Raw genomic sequence first — 17103 nt, 5'->3', positions numbered from 1 at the left:
AGAACACTCCACCGCACACACTTCTCCCCCTGGGGAACGGATGCAACAACACACACGACATGTGTTAGTCACGTTGCTTAATACTCTCTGCGTGAGTACTACGGTGATGAGCGCGGCATAAGCACCTATACCAAATCGAACAGAACAAGAACCCGAGGACAGCTGAACCTGTGCTGAACTTCCAGAGCCATGAAGTTTAGGCAGGTTCAGCATTAGGTGAAAGAGTTCAGCTGTGGTTAATGAACAAGCTGGACTATGAAACAGACGCTCCCCATTGACGTCAGGGCTCATCTTTCCTTGAGATCCTGTGCTGGAAAAATGAAAGAGCGAAGATGGTTTCACTGCTGCTCAGGCCGATACAGACAAGAAAAGGAGACGGGAAAGGAGTGCTGGCACACAGGTAGCACTCTCATCAATCCATGTGCCCCTGGATGGCAGCTGAGTCCAAGTGCACCATAGCAGGGTTATGCTGAGGGAAGCTTAGTAACAACTTCACTACTCACAGAGCGACCACCCTCCTCCTTCACACAGCAGTGGCTTCAGCTACTCAGCCAACGGTGTGTCCTGTCCTCTCAGATGAAGCAAGGCTGCTCTGGGAACGAAGGAGCAATGGCCAAAAACCACCCATGGGAAACACACACAGAAAGTGACTAGATCGCCTGTACAACAGCAAAACATCAGGGGGGGCCAGTTCCTCTCTAGTGCCGTTTGTGTAGGCTGTGACCACTTGAACCACTGTCTCCCACCTGTGCACCATAAGAATACATGCAGAACACTAACCTAATACTTCTGCTCTCTCCTGGGAGCAGCCCCTGATTGCTTCCCTGTTTCCCGATCTCATCTGTCCTCTCATAAAGCCAGAGAATCACATCACCACTCACATGCTCTCTGTGCAACCAATGGTATTTTACAAACAGACAGCGTCCTTCTCCCCATGGATCCTAAAGTGCTTGACAAATTACAGCCACAAAGGCCACCACCAGCCTGCAGCCACCTCTGCTAAGAAGATGGCAACCAACCTGTACGCAAGAGCATGGGAAATGAGGGGAATTTAATACAAAGAGACAGAGGCCAAGAAAAAGAGTCCCATGGGGACTTTAAAGATCCATAAAGGACAAGCAGGATTTTGTTTTTTTTTATGGACTGTACTATGGTTTCGTATGAAAAGCCCTTACATTCAAAACCATTTGGGACTCAATATTATAGACCTTGGAAAGTTGAAGTAAACTGCTACCTTGCTGGGATTTGAACTCATATATTCTACCACCGGCCTCTAACATTCCCTATTTTAACTTGCACTGATTTGATTCCACTGTGTCCAATACGGAAGTGTATTTTTAGCATGCTGCATTCAAAAACTCCAATGTGGGGGGTCTGTACTGTACCTTCTCACCTCTGCATATGGGAAAGCCCTCTGGCCAGTAAATCCCTTGTAGCCTAATATCATGACGGAACAGAAACATAGCTGGCAGATCCTGAGCCAGACCTCCCCGGTCTGGGCATTCGAGATGCTATTCAGTAACGATCTAACACAGAAGGCCAATTGTGGCTCCAGCTGCACTTTGCATGGACTATGCGTTTACTATCGTAATCAGACCTGTCCACAGGGGAGATGTTTTCTGGCAAGGCTGACCTTGATGCATTCCCCGAAACCCTCCATCCCCGCTTCCATTTCCTTTTGGCAAATGCTCCCATTCTACAGGCCTCAGTTCCAGCACCAGCTTTACACTTCAGGCTGGCAAAACATCAGTTTTCATCCTGCTCACAGCAACGGCTGTCCCATATTTTTCATATTACGGTGCCAAGCAAGGCTTTGTTTTTTAATGTTGCTTTGGCTATGCGGAATTTCACTGCTACTGCGGAATATGTTTCTAGCAGAAACCTAGAGAACCCCAGGGTTGCAATAACCATTCGCACAGGAACAGCTGGACCCTTGGGTTGCAAATTCCATGTAATCTTTCCCATAAGAAAAAGTGACATTGACCATGTTTTCCCATATTTTTTAAATGCAAGACAGAGAGGGCCAGATTCACCAGTCCTATGGCAGCAGCCAAGGGTCCGTGACACGTTGCAACAGGGGTAGTTGGGTGAGGTTACTGCTGCTGCAACCTTCCCTTGGGGTTTTCAGGAGACGAGGGCAGCTTCAAGCTTATGGCCAGACCTCTGTGGAAAACCACCCCACAGAGGTTGCTGGATGCACAAAATCAGATCATCTCCCAGCCGTCCTGCCAAGCCTGCACCATCTGCTTTAAAGGCTGCACTGGCCTCCCAGAGTACATCGACACTCGCAGTGGCGTGTAGAGTGCAGCTATTGCGCGCCCGACTAGCATGGGTAGAAATCACCATGTAGATGGTGAGGCCTGGTGCAGGTGAGCAGAGCGCCCTACGAGCCTGCACCCTAGGGTATGTGCCCTCCACAGCTCTCTACACACCCACCACTGCCCAGCTCTTTTTAGCAGTGTAGTGTCCCTCTGCTTCAGCCTTTCCCTGCTGCCTCCTGCCTGCCTGAACCTTTCACTCCCACATTTAGTTACACCTCGCAGCGAGCATGGACGCGGCCTGCCTTGCACCGAGGTGTGTAGCTACGTACACCCCACATGCTATTGCAAGTGTAGACAAGGTCTTACTCATCCCAGTAGAGGGGAGGTTTCAACCACTTTCTGGCCCTGCAATTTCCTCCTGAGGCAGATCCCATTATTGCCTACTGCAGGGTACTTGAACCTTCCTGTGAAGCATCTGGTGCTGCACTAGGGTCCTCACAGGATACTAGACTAGATGGGTCCTTGGTCTGATCCAGTCTGGCACATCCTGTGTTTCCCTGATGGACTTCCCACGATTGGGGGATACTCTGTTATTGCCATACAGTGCCCATGTTCTAAGCTCTGGGCCAGTCACAGATGGACAGTTATGTACTGTAGCTAAAAGAGAGATCAGACTATCAGCTAGGTATGTAAATTATAAATTACACCCAGATCCAGAGGGTCAACAGGCTAAAGGCAATGCATGGGAATGACAGTCTTCAAGTAATGCGACACAAGAGGCAGTGAGTTATGATGGAGTTACAGCACAGGTCAGGAAGTGAACGCGAGACATAAAACACGGCGACTGTAACCAGCGAGGAGCATTAACTCCAGCTGCCGGTACAGTCTTACTGCTCCCCAGAAAGGGAACTCACAACGCAAACAGTCCGATCCATAGAGACACCAGGCATTACTGACTGGGATACAGAACACAGCTGACACCAAGTCAAAGAGTGTCACTGGTATCCAGCTTTCTAATGCCGCTTCATCATATCACACACACCCCCGCTGGCTGTGTCTGTGGAGTCTGGTCGGCGATATCCACAAGCTACCAGCCTGATGTGGGAATGAGGGACTTACGCGCTAGAAAAACGGGATAACATGGCCTGATCATTACTGCACTTTGACCAGTTTTTCCAAGTAGAAGACTGCATCCAGGCCACTGGGGAGCATAGCCAGATAGCATCCCTGCTGCAGAAAAACCCACTGGCTCTGGCTTTGCACACTTCAGATTCCACGCTACGAGGTGGAATCCAGTCGTCGCCTGGGAAACAGGATGCTGTGCCAACGGCAAGACTGCAAAATAAATGCCAATCATTCCAGGAGGCTAAAGATTCAGCTGGGAAAGGAATGAGACCCCCTCACCACCTGAGAAAGCTCCCTAAATTAGCACTAAGCACTCTCTAATACTGCATATTTCGCTAACCGATAACGAGAGCCTCCAAAGGAGAATCCATGTCAGCGCTATTTCCTAGTCTAAGGGAGCACTGGCAGATCAGGTGGCAGCCAGCAGCATGCAAAGCAGTTACATTTCCCAGATATACAAGCCAGATTTAAGGGACACACTTGTCACCCCCCTTTTTTCCTTTTATTCTCCATAATGTGCAGCAGCCCCTCCCCCAAACTCTCTCCTGGCCCCCACTCTGTCTCACCTCCTGCAGAAGCTTGGAAATAGAAATGCATATACTTACCTATTTTGTTTCCCCCCTCCTTGGCAAATGTATTTTTTTGCTGTGTTTCTAGCTCTGCACCACCATAAATGGCTTTGAAATTGACTTCTCTCTCATGTGCACCTGCATCATCAATGTCGTCAGCAGGAGAGATGTGCACGGCTCAAGGAACGTGTTTGTGTCAGAAAGCGGCTGCTGTTGCAGAGGCCTTAGGGAGAGCTCAGATACTGTATACTGATGTGATACTCACAAGCATCTTAAAAAGGAACTTCGGAAAAGCAGTCTAGTCCTTACTACAGAGCACTGTATTGCCGTTTCCTTTCTCACAAAGAGAAGTATCGGATTTCAGAGCAGTATTCACCTCTGAAATGATTCCATTGCTTAACTCAGTTTTTTACCCCTCAGCTCACTGCACAAGATCAGCATAAAACCTGAGATTTCACTGAATCTACTGCAATTTTTTCTCCCTTATATAAATGCTGCTTGACATGGCAAGATAAACCAATATTTCAAGGGCCTAATTCTGCATTCATTTTGCACCTAAAACTCCTGTTGTGATCCTGGGAATTTTGGGGTGCACAAAGAATGCATCCTTAGGGTCAATGTCAGTCTTACTTTTAAAGCTAAGCTGGTTTAAGTAAATCACCCTCGGCAATTCCTTTGTTCTTGATGCATCTTACCTTTGCAAGGGTCGCTTAAGTGTAATCTAGTATTCTCATTTCAAACAGAACTGTACAAAGCACCTGAAAATATGCTGCAGTGAATAATAATGACACGCTGGCCACTTAGGGTCGAATAGATTTAAACAGCTTTTGCTGTCGGTATTTTCTCGTTCTTATTTTAGTTTTCAAAAATGCTACTCTTCAAAAACGAAGGACATTTAAATGACAAACAAGCTGAGTGTCTGGAAATTATTACAGGAGAGAGAACAGATAATAAATATGGCAACGTGCAGCACATTTCATTCCATTCGGTTTGGTGGATGTTAAAGGTAATTGCTACAATCCTTTAAGTGGGCATGCTGCGCGCTGATTTTACACTGGACACAGCAATTTTATTGTGGTGAATTCAAGACACATGATGAGGAGAAAAATATGAAAAGAAAAGGAGGAAAATTTAAATTATTCTTGTCCTTCTGGACCTGTGTGGCTACCTGGGCTAGGAAGGATATGTTCCTGCAGCCAGCAAAGCCAACTGTAAGACTCCCACTGATCTCAGTGGGGCAGTATTGGGCTCTAAGGCTGCTGCTCCTACAAGGTACCAAGCACCTTTCAACTCCCATGAGCTTCAGTAGGAGAGTGCGCTCAGCACCTTGCAGGATCAGGCCCTCCCTAAGAGAAATTCTGGCTGTCAAACTTCCGAGACAGATTTACATGACTGATTTTATCAAGAGATAGGACTGTGACAGGCTACCACAAATGTGCCAAGACCATGATGCCAATGAATGCTACCAGACGTGGGTATCACACAACACTGCAAACACTCAGACATTTTCGATCCAGGCAAGCGGGTTGGACAGAGTTATTTATTCTAAGATATTTGAGCTTCATGTGACATGAGACAATAAAACCCCAAGTTAAAAAGTCCTGTGGCGCAGGGTTTTAGAAGGCCTAGATTGTTCCTGGAGATGGCTATACAAGAAGGGCTGTATACTGAACTGCTCTACCAGCCTGCTCCGGGGAAAATGTATTCTGCCCCTGAAATCACCATTGATGACACACTGCTTAATGCAGTAGAAAAATGATGCTATCTAATAAAGCCACAATTAAATGATGAAATCACACAGCATATTTCTAAAGCCAGTTCTGCTTATGGTCGCCGTTGTCGCCGTCTGTGGGATGTCAGAGGCATCCAATTTCACACCAAGATTAGCGTCTATCGTGCAATCACGTTAAGCTCTTCTCTACGGCTGCGAAACATGGACACTCTACAGCAGGCCCTTGAACCAACTAGAGCATTTTCACATGTGCTGTGTCTCCTCTGTAACATCAAGTTTTCAGACAAGATCCCAAACATCGAAGTTCTAGACCAGTGCTATACGACTAGCATTGAATCCCTAATAACACAGGAGCAACTTTGCTGGGCTGATATGGATCGATGATACGCGAACATCTATACCACAATTGTAGCCCGAGCTCCACAAGCCCCTGTCAGCTGACCAGGGCCAGCTGTGGGTGTTTAATTGCAGCATAGGCATATCCTTATTGGCCTGTCAGTCTCAAGAGTCATTTAGAGAGCAATGAGGGAAGGAATCTTTCCCTACTACAGAGCTGGAAAGGCAGCTGGTCTAGAGACTAGCAAGAGAGATTTCACCTATCCCCAGAGGTAAGGTGGGAATTTCAATCAGAGCAGATAAGGACACTTTCTAATCCTCCGTAGAAAAGAGAAAGGGGTTTAGGGAAACTCATTATCCTGGGAAACATCTTAATTCTGTTCAGTACAATTCTTGAAAAAGCCTCAGCAGGAAGAAGAGTTTGACTGAGGAGCAGCGAGCTCTGTGAGAAAGTACAGTCCAAGATTAAATCACGGGTTCTCGCATCCAGTGGCTCATGTGAGAAGGACAAGTGACAGTTACACCTCATAGAATCTCCCTGAAGATCTCCAATGCTTTCCCAAAAGAGACCTCATCGACGCTAGGGAATTTAGCTCTCCTGAGACACGTTCTACTTTAGGAACCCAAGGGGAGGTTGCATTTTATTACAGTTATAAAAGAGGAACTGAAAGAGTACTTTGCAAACCTGCTGAGACATAGGGTCACTGTGACCTGGAAGACAGAACTGCTTAGAATTAGTCATCAAGTGAGTACAGGAGAACTGTGCAACAGCAATTCTCCAGCAGGAGTCGGAGCAAAGCAGCAGCGCGCCCCAGCTGTCCATCGCTCCGCTATTCCAAAAGAGCAATGGAGAACATACAGTTGCCAGGCTACAAACAGAGGATCAAGGCAGAGCCCTAAGAGCATAATAAAAGCCTCTGTGTTTATTTGGGGGGGGAGGGGGGGTTCAGCTGTACTTTGTTTGGTCATTGTATATATACACACCACTGCAAACTTGCCTTGAATTGGCTTAAATTAGGACATAGATATAAGGTAATAACTACCTGTGCTTTGTCTCCACTAGGATTTCAAAGCAAAATCACAAACGTATGTGAGCTACCTTGCTGTAAACGCACACCTTTGGGGGCAGTGAAGACATAGCCTAAGTGAGACTTCTGCTCTGGTGGGGACAGTGTCATCCACAGTAAGAGTGATCTCACCCCTGTGCATTGACTGTGGAAGCGATTTTGCTCCAAGTGCATAAATCACTCCCTTTGTGCCAGTTCTTAAAAAGCTGCGAAGCCTCATGGAAAACACTACAGGAGTCTCCTTTTAGAAACAATTCTGCTAACCTGCCAGCTGTTTTTTTGTTTTTCCACTTGGTTTCTTAAAGAGCTCATCCTCACCTTGCAGTTACTCTCAATCTGAGAGCAACGGTCTCTGCTTCTGACACCCTGGTCACCATCAGCAAACGACCGCAAACTCAGAAACAGAAGGTCAAGGCCAAGAGTCTCCAAGGAACAGGCAATATTGGATGGCTGGCTTTTGTGTTAGGTGGAGCTCAATGAGTCGCAGGAACAGAGAAACTCTAAATATCTCCTGTGCTCATGAAAATGCCCTGAGCAACAGAAAATTGGGGGTGGGGTTCTAAATATACCAAAAACATATGCTATGCAAGTAGAATGTTTTCTAAATAACTTTTTTTTTTCCCAGGAGGTGGCCCTTTAATTCATAGACGTGGTGGTAACATCAATCACAGTGGAAGGAGAACAGGGGAATGCTACCACAGAGCCTCACGCAGACAGAGGGGGCAGCAAAGAGATGGCATTTCCATTCAAATGGAAACATAAAAATGAATGTTAAGTCCCAGCAGCAAGAGGGTTTGGAGCTGGAGAGGCAGCGTTGCCTCATCCTGAGAGAAAGGCATCGGGAGTCCAAGGCTACTGAGGTTTAGTCTCCGTTCTGCTGGGAACAAAGCCACGTACACTGAAAGGCTCTTACTGGCATAAAATGCAGCAGCCTGTCTGCTTAACACACTCGTCTCCACGAACAAATCACCCTCATGCCTCACTCTCTATTGGTTGCTTACTAAATTCAGAGTCCACTTCAAGATCCTAGATATTCAAAGCCTTATGTGGGATTGGCTCCAGGTAACTAAGAAGTCACCTCTCTCTCTCTGTGGTCCCCCATAATAGATACCTGTATATTTCACTGGAAGGGGCAGGAAACAAAATTTTCTAAGGGCTGGACCTAGAGTGTGGAACTCACTCCCATAAGACATAAGAATGACCACAGGGCCTCCTCACTTCCAGAACTAGAGGCAAAACTAACGTACTCAATTTAGCTTTCCCGCAATAAATTATTCGTGTGCTCACAAAGACACAGACGAGGCCTTCTCCTCTTTCCTCCTCTACCTTTATGTCTATTAGTTACTGAAAACTTGCTGAAGAAAAAGAAGTGTCAAGCTCTCTGTTTTATCAGATGCCTAAGATATTCCTACAAGGAAAACAAGGAAATGGTCATGACACATTTGTTCTGTCTTCATACTGAAATGTGGTGTCTGCTGCAGCGAAGACTGGAGGCAATGGTGGAAAACCCACCCAAGAGAATGGCTGAAATCCAGGAAGGATTCCAAGGAACAAGCAGCTCTTTGAATAGGTTTGATATGAAGTGCGTCACATGGTTTTTTAATGCATTATCACATGATGCCAGAGCTTCCTCTCTCAGATCATTTGCCAGGAGATTAACCGATGTCCCCATACCACTTTCAGTGATGGAGCTATTTAGCCATCACCTCTGGTAAGTTTTCTGATCTTGTGGTTTCGATATACTTTTTACCCAGATTTAAGCCTGTGAAATCCTTTGATGCTATCATTTAAATTCTACATAAACCTCACTCCTGCAACAGCGCTATTTTTAACCATTACCATAGTGACAATGCCGTAAGGTGTTTCACACGAGGCTGCACCACACTTTTCAGAACAGTGTCGCTCAACTTAACCTTCGCTGTTTGCGATATAAAAATACTGAACTTCCATTGCTAGGGCCAGATTCCAATACCTTTACTCTTTGGGCATAATTCAGTGGGGCCACTAGTGGAGTAAAGTGCTATTCATCATGCACAGGGGTATCAGAATCTGGTCCCTAGCAATTCACACTGAGTAGTACCTTACACAATGAATGGTTCCATTGAAATGTGGAATAAAGTACTATCCATAGCGAGTAAAGAGGTAGCAATTGGACCCAAAGGGACAAGAGAAATACTCATTAATCAGTGGGCCATTGTCAGCTGATATTTGACCCAAAATACAGGTTTGGTTAAAAACAAAAATTCTCGCAATGGAGACCAAGAGTTCCAAGTCTGTACTTGAGTTCTGGGGGAAAATGTTTATTTTAAATGTTATAACCCAAAAACTGCAGCATTGTGCCAGTTCCTAGTGCATGAAAACCGAACTATGAATTTGGAAAGGAATATAAACAAAAGTGAAATTGACCAGTCTATTTTCACAGTCCAGGCAGAGAGAAATGTAAAAAGTAAACAGCATGATTTGCGGAAAGCAAATTAAGGGCCACTTGCTAGCATGAATGGATGAGCTACACGTCTGGTGCTTCCAGCTTGCAGAGGCACAAGGGGGCAATGCCCAGCCCAAGTCATGCTTCCCACTCTACCACAGAAGACCCAGTATGGTGCTTTTTGCAATGGCAGCTCAGGAGACTAACCATAATCCTATCAGGTCTGCAACCAGCATTCTTAATGCCAGTTTAAAGAACATGAATGGCTACATCCCAGGATGGTGATGGTCACTCTTTACCCATGAGAACAATTAAAATGCAACCAAACCCCATAAAACCTTTTGATGTGCATCTTTTCCCCTCCTGTGTAAATCTCCATCCTGTCCTCTGGAAAACCAGTTTCCCACTGGAAAGATCTATCTTGATTCAGTGCAATTTTGTATTCCTCAATCAAGCATTTCATTAACAACAATATTAAAAATGAGTATTGTGATAGTGACCAAAGCCCTCTATCAGGATTGGGGTCCCAAAATGCTAGCTGCTGTACAAAAACACAGAGAGAGAGAGAGACCTGGTCCTTGCTCTGAAGAGCTTGTTATATGCAAGAAATACAGAGTAAGAGACAGATAACATATAAGGAAAACGCCAAAGATCCATATCTTGTTATTTATATTTGCCCCTATATGAAGCCTTTCTTTATTTTCCTCAGCCAATATGATGGACACAGCTGAACTCTCATGCCCTTTGTCCACCCTGCCTACCTCAATGAAATACATTCAGGTTTAAGCATGAGGGGAAAGGGGAATAAAAGCAGCCAGTCAGATGATACAGAATATTTATTCCACCCCCCCCCCCCGCAGTAAAAGGGGCTTCCACAGATTTTAACACCGACTGTCATGAAACCAAAGCTGGGCGTGAAGTTAAGGCACTGGACTGGGAACTTAGGAGACCCGGATTCAGTTCCTATCTCTGACACAGACTTCCTGTGGAATTTAGGGCAAGTCACTTAGCTTCTCTGTTCCCCAACCGTAAAATAGGGACACTATACTTCCTTTCAGTTTTGTCTATTTAGACAGTAAGCTCTTCAGGGAAGGAAAGGTATGTACAGTGCCTAATAAAATGGAGTCCTGAATTCAGCTGAGACTGAACTCCAGGTACTACCACGATACAAAGAACATATAATGATAGTAAGGCTTCCCAGTGGAGAACTACTTTAGACATTTGCATCTGGGTTCTCCAGACTTGCAGAAATTTTTAGAGCTATATTACTGATGAGAGTGCTGGCATCAAGGTACCGTACCAAAGTATCATCCAGCAGGGCCACCAACCTATTGTAAAACAGACGCAGATATTACCCTACCAACCGGACTGTGGTGAACACCACCATTCTGAATCACCAGGCTTCCCATTTCTTTGCGGGTTCCCTCCAGATCTGCTTAGTCACCATACCAAGCAACTTTCCACATGAAATGTAAGTTGACAGCTGAGTCAGAGTTACAGGTGGTAGCAGAAGTGAGCTGACAAATCTGTATCAGCAGCCGCAGGGGCAGATTCTGTAAGCTGCTCTCGGAGATGCTCAACTTAATCCTGTATAAAAGGGTGGCTTGCCCCTTTTTGGGCTAGAGGCCTGGGGCCAACCAACCCTAGTTACAAAGTAGGCACACCTGAGCAGGCCTTAGATGATTCCCCTATAACAGCAGCAGGAAGCTGCGGGGATGGGGGAGAAGTGAGAGAGAGAGAGAGAGATGTTCAGGGAGAAACAACCAGAGGAAGCTGGAGTAGAGACTGCAGAAGGAGCTGCAGCAAGCAAGCAGGAGACCTTTGGCTACGGGAAAGGTTTGAGCCTGGAAGCCAGAAGGCTAAAGAAAGCTAAGGACAAGGGAAGGCAGGCTCCTCAGGTATAAGACGGAAAAGACTCCAGCCAGGTAGGGCCTGGGAGGGGCCTGCCAAAGCAAGAAAGGCCCCAGGCAGATAAGCCAGGGAGTAGAAATAGAAATTTTGCCAGAGTTTTAAATGGGGTTTGGAATTTTATTTTGAGTTTATTTTGTGTTAATAAACCCAGACCCCAAGGAGGGGTATTTCTGGCCACAAATAACCTATGGGTAAAGTTTACTGAGGAGTCCAAAAGGGGAAATTGAGGCGGGGGGGCCACCTGCAGGGTCACCTTGTGACCCCCAGGGGGCACCTGGGAGGAGGCCACTCATTGATATCCTGCCTTTGCCCTTGCTTCTATTGTGAGTTCACTTGAACTGCCAAATACGTTCCAAGGTAAACAGCATAATGTTAGTGGGTGTTTTTCCTCTGAAAAGTTAAGCAACCAAAACATTAAAAACAACTATATTCCAGCAAACAGGAATATGTTAGCACAAAGTACATGGGCAATGATTTAAGCTCTGCCATTGTTCCGTGGAAACGAATTGCTTCCTATTCCTGGCAAAGGGAAGGCCTTTCAAATCAAGATAATGTTTTATTCTATTTAAAAAGAACTTTAAAAAAAAGCAGCAGAGGAGAAAAATAAATCCTTCTATACAGCAAATGTCCACTGAGGTTAAATTACTCAACGTTTCCCAGAATGAGAGGCTTGCTTGCAAGCACCGGAAAGTTTACGAAGCTCATCCTTAAGATCAGCTCCTACAGAGCAAAGTTGTCTCCATATCGCTGGAAGATGTATGAGTGAAACAAGCCATCCTAGCTACGGTTTTTCTTTGCTGTTTAAATCTTCAGGGCTAGATTGTACCTTTACCATCTGCCCTGTGAATAGGGCAGGGTACAGCTGAGCCGCACCAAGAGCGGACCAGAGACATAGCGAGCATCTGATTAATTCTACCCTCGGAGGAGGTAATCAGCTGGCCCACACCACCAGCCTCAGCTCTCCTGGCAGGCACATTGGGTGGGGTGGGAGAATCCACCTAGTCTTTGCCCCTCTTGCTCACTCCTTACCCATCAATGCCGTAGGGGAAGTCGCAGCACATGGAACCTTCATGCTGTGACCCATGATGCCCCCATATTCTACTGCAGGGCTGCATAAGCAGCACGATAATCTTGCCTTCGAGGCTAACTTTGCATCAGTCATACACTAAAATACTGGTAAAAGGAAGACGAGGCACAGTTAAGTGGCAAAAGCAGAAGTGCCTTGGCTTAGCACAGCCTTTGCACACAATGTTATTTGTCACCTAAATGGACATGGACAACAGATAGAATATTCTGCATGGTCATGATCTGGGAGAGGGTTAATAACTCCTTAATGTTTGGATCTTGCTGCTGAGAACTTGGATCCGTTCAAAGAATGGGCTTGATCCTGCAAGGTGCTGAACACCCGGGCCTCAATCCAGCAAAGCACTAGAATTCAATGGGATCATTCAAACAGTAAGACTACTAAACATGAGTAAGATTGGCAGAATCTGGCCCGTTAGCTGTAGAGCATTGAGGTATCACCGCATGAAATCTGATACTGACCTGCGAATCATGGTCATCACATAACACAGCCAAGCAGACTCAAAATATTGCAAAGATGCATTTACTTCACTTGTTCCTCCCACTAATTTCTTTAACATCCTCAAAAGATTGTCCGTGTGTACAATTTATTAACGGGAGAGAAAACATTAATAGTTTACATTTACATAGCACTTTCCAGCTCAGGATCTAAAAGGATTAAATATGCTTCACACTACAGCTGTAAGGTAGATATTAGTATATCCACATAGGTAAATCAAAGCATAAAATTTAAAAGTGATTTATCCCTAAATTTTCCTTTCTCTGTTTTATTCCCTTACTCCTAATCACCCATTTGTACTGCCCTGTACAATTCGTCTGTAAGTAGCTGGTAAAAGAAGTCTGTAACTGTACAAAACACAAGAGTAATCTAAATTTCCCTGGGTAACTATTTTTCCACAATCCATGCTATCCAAAAATGCCTACACCAAAGCAATTCTATGGGAAGGACTTCCATTTATTTTCACATGCACTTGTTGTGGGCAGAATGGAATCTTGATAAGCGACCAAGTAAGAAGTCAACCTGTCGGACTGCACTGGAATGTTTCCAAAGAAAAGTCCTTTGCTGATCTCTCCGTTCCAAAAAAACACACAGGAAAGTTATTGTTTCACACCGTGGGGTTTATACACATAACAACCCCATTCATTCTCAAGTAAATGTCTTCATGGTCAATTTGGACCTGTAACAGAATTCATCCACCGTCCTTCAAAAAGTCACATTTTGGTGGTTGGGAATGATCTGTTTTTGACATATTATAGTGTAATTTGTTTAATAATCTCATAATTGATCAACCTCATTTCCAATGAACATGAAAAATTACCCAAGATTCTTGAATTACCACCACCCAAGGCTGCAAGTAATTCCAAATCATTTAAAAGCATGAAACAGATTGATAAGCAGACTGATGCTACTTGCAATGAATAGGCAACTTTAAAAGGTACCCTTGGCCCAGTTTCACATGAGTAAATAAAATCAAGTACCCGGGTAGCCTAGAATATCTCAAGATTAGGCTGTCTGCCTTATTGTAAATTTCTATATATCTACTAGATTCTTTGGCACAGAAACAAGTGGGCTCAGTTACTGTACCACCTGAAAATGTGTTTGATATATACTGCATGGAGGCTACCACAGGCTGATAGTGCTAGGTTATCACAAGCTGCTCAGTTTGTGGCCTTGTTAGGGTGTAGGGTTTCTGGAGAGAAAAGACCCTTCTCTTTAGACAGAGGACATGGCTGCAATAGGGTGTGAAGAAAGAAAAAAAAGAAGAAGTAATCACCTAAACCTCAACTGGAAGGGACTTTTCTTCATTTGAATAAATTGAGCCTAACCACTAGGGATGAAGAAATGATGCATCTGACCTCCTGGGTCAAGACGAGGTCAAGTCACTTAATTTTTTGCTGTGGGCCTTCTTGGCATTTGCACTTCCACAGCACCATCCATGCATGGCTCACAGGGCGTACAAGCAGGGGGAAAGGGCACTTCATAGTTACAATTATTAAGGTTACAAGGAAAATAGTGAATGCAAAACCTACCTTCCACTGCAAAGAATGAAACCACTGATCCCTCAGGTAACTGTTTGCAGCCTGCAATTAAAAACAAAACACACACAAATGGAACCATTAGATTCTGTTAAAGCTCTGGAACATTGAGCCAAACACAAGCGAATCACGTGTTCTTTAAAACCCTCCAAGCAGCGCACGATTGCGTGGATTTGAAACCACTGACCTGGGTTCTCTGCTCTAGAATTACCAGCTTCAACCCACGCCCTTCATGAAAGTGGAGGAGAGTTTTAAAAATCTACCAAAGACATGGGTTTGCATTATCATCCATTTATTTTAACAGGCAGCAGTGACAAAGACATTATTACATCTTCTTTCAATTTAAAATATTAAATATTTAACTTAAAAAAACCCTAAAAAGTATTAACTTCAGCTGATCCAAAACCCTTTGAGGTCGATGGAAAGATTCCCATTAACTTCAATGGGCTTTTGATGAAGCCTATGACAACTATAGGCCACTAGTCCTCTATATCAGATCACTACCCTGGATTAAAATGCTGACAATATTTTGCAGATATCTTCATTTATGCACCATCCTCCCTTGTTTTCTGTTCCCCAGCTGCAATCTAGCTACTTGAGTATTGTCTTGGCAACAATGACAATAGAATGCAATGAAAACGTTAAGAAAACACACACACAGTTTACAGCATCTGCATAAACGCTGCAATAGTCATTCTCAATGTAACATGTGGACCAGTTTTTGTCCATATTAAGCAGAACTGCTAAAAATTCCTTGTGTTCAGCTAAGGTCGCAGCCAATAAGGAAATAGTTCAATGCTCCCAAAGGTCGCAGCCTTGATACCAAAAATTATAAAAGCAGCTACCACTGACGTAAATCCGTTAAGTGCACAGAAAAGCATACATGCCTTTCCAGGGCTCTCTGTACATTAGAAATATTTTGTGTGGGTTTGCTTTTCCAGCTCCATCTCATTTCTTTTCAGCTGCTAGGGCTTTTTCCTTACAATTAGGGATGTTTTAAATAGTAGTGAAAATAATAGCATGATCAATGCTAGTCCTGTGTAAGTAAACGGCAAGGCTCTTCACTGGATAAAAATGCATCTCCTTTCAGAGGGGCTTGTGTCCTGCAATGGCAAATTTCCTACAAACTATTTCCCGTGCACCTGAACAAAAATTAAAAGCATCTTGTTATTATTTCTCCCCTTCCCCACCTTTTTGGATAAGCGTTAAAACCTAGAACGCACAATTAACTTTATTCCTAGCTAAAGGTAACTAATGGTAACCAGAGCTGCAAAAGTTAAAGTTAGTCTGGGTACCAAATATGCCTCTAAACTCAGGGTCTGATCCTGATATCACTGGGGAAAATCAGACATGTCTCACTAACTCCAATGGAGTAACACTGTTATAACAGCAACATATTATCACAATCAGCTGCTCACCTAATGCACAGTGGATCATCAAACAAAGCGGGTTTCAAAGAGACTAGGCATATTATCTACTGGCCCCGTTGATCTGGCTGGAAAACGGAATGCCCATTCTGCCAGAAATTCTAACATTTAAAAATCTGCTTATTTCAAATCAGAATGAAAAAAACTAAAATTTTGAAATTTCTCATGGAATGGAAATACTAAAAAATACCATCTAAACACTTAATTTTGATAGTATTGAATCATTTCATTTAGGTAATGTCAAAACATTATATTACATATAACACTGTAGCGGGGCAGTTACCCTGCTCCTGAGAGTAAAGGCTAGGCTGATGGGGAAACAGCCACAGCTGGGGCCATGCCCCAATCAGGCCACACCTGGCCCGGTTATAAGGGCTCAGGGAGGAGCTGGGTGAGTCTCTCTCTCTCTCTCTGGAGAGAGAAGGACCTAGCTGCCTGGAGGAGTAAGGGTACCTGAGGCTGAGCAGTGCTGGGGAAGGACAAAGGAGCTGGCAACTCCCCAGGCTGAGGCCTTGGGTAAGGCCTAAGCAGGTACTAGAGCTGGAGAGGGGAAGCCCAGGGACAGGCAGAGGCAGTTGGTCCAACCCCCTTGCCAGTGATGAGTGGGCATTTCGGACTGCAGTTTGCCCCAGGGAAAGGGGGCTGGATGATGACTGGCAGTAGCCACTGAGGCAAGGTGGAGATAGAGGGTTGGGGGGTTCCCCAGGGAGGGGAGACCCAAAGCAGGGGTACTGCAGAGGACAGAACCCTGAGGTAAAGGGAACCAGGGTCCAGGAGGGACACGGGGGCCCTAAGGCAGGTGAGACACTGGCCTGCAGAGGGCGATCTGGGCTAGACAAGAGCTAATTTCCAAGACGACCAGCAGGAGGCGCCGCCGCTCTGGTGAGTCTCGATTCGCTACAAACACCTATTACAATTAATATTTTAATACAATAACAATTTTAAATGAAATGAATCCAAATGATAAAAATCTAGACAACACGTTCTGACAATATCAAATGAAAAAGGAAAAAAACAACAGTCAAATCTGTTTCAATTTTTCCTATTGAATGTTTTGTCAAAATACACATGTTCCTACAAAACATTTAGATTTTGATTAAACTGCATTTTCTGACCAAAAACTGTTCTGT

General features: G+C 44.6%; 1 protein-coding gene across 1 annotated transcript in view; it reads right to left on the bottom strand.

Moving 5' to 3' along the window:
- Positions 1 to 17103, bottom strand: part of LOC112106843 (C-Maf-inducing protein) — a 162813-nt gene that overhangs the window by 48547 nt on the left and 97163 nt on the right. The window contains exon 3 of the mRNA XM_024200302.3: positions 14541 to 14591. Within this exon, the coding sequence (XP_024056070.1) occupies positions 14541 to 14591 (51 nt within the window). The remainder of the gene's footprint in view (positions 1 to 14540; positions 14592 to 17103) is intronic.

The sequence above is a fragment of the Terrapene carolina genome, unplaced genomic scaffold (assembly GCF_002925995.2).
Source record: "Terrapene carolina triunguis isolate 2854851 unplaced genomic scaffold, T_m_triunguis-2.0 Scaffold33911, whole genome shotgun sequence".
NCBI classification, from domain to species: Eukaryota; Metazoa; Chordata; order Testudines; family Emydidae; genus Terrapene; species Terrapene triunguis.
The sequence above is the reverse complement of the archived record's forward strand: the minus strand, read 5'-3'. Positions and strand labels throughout refer to the sequence as shown.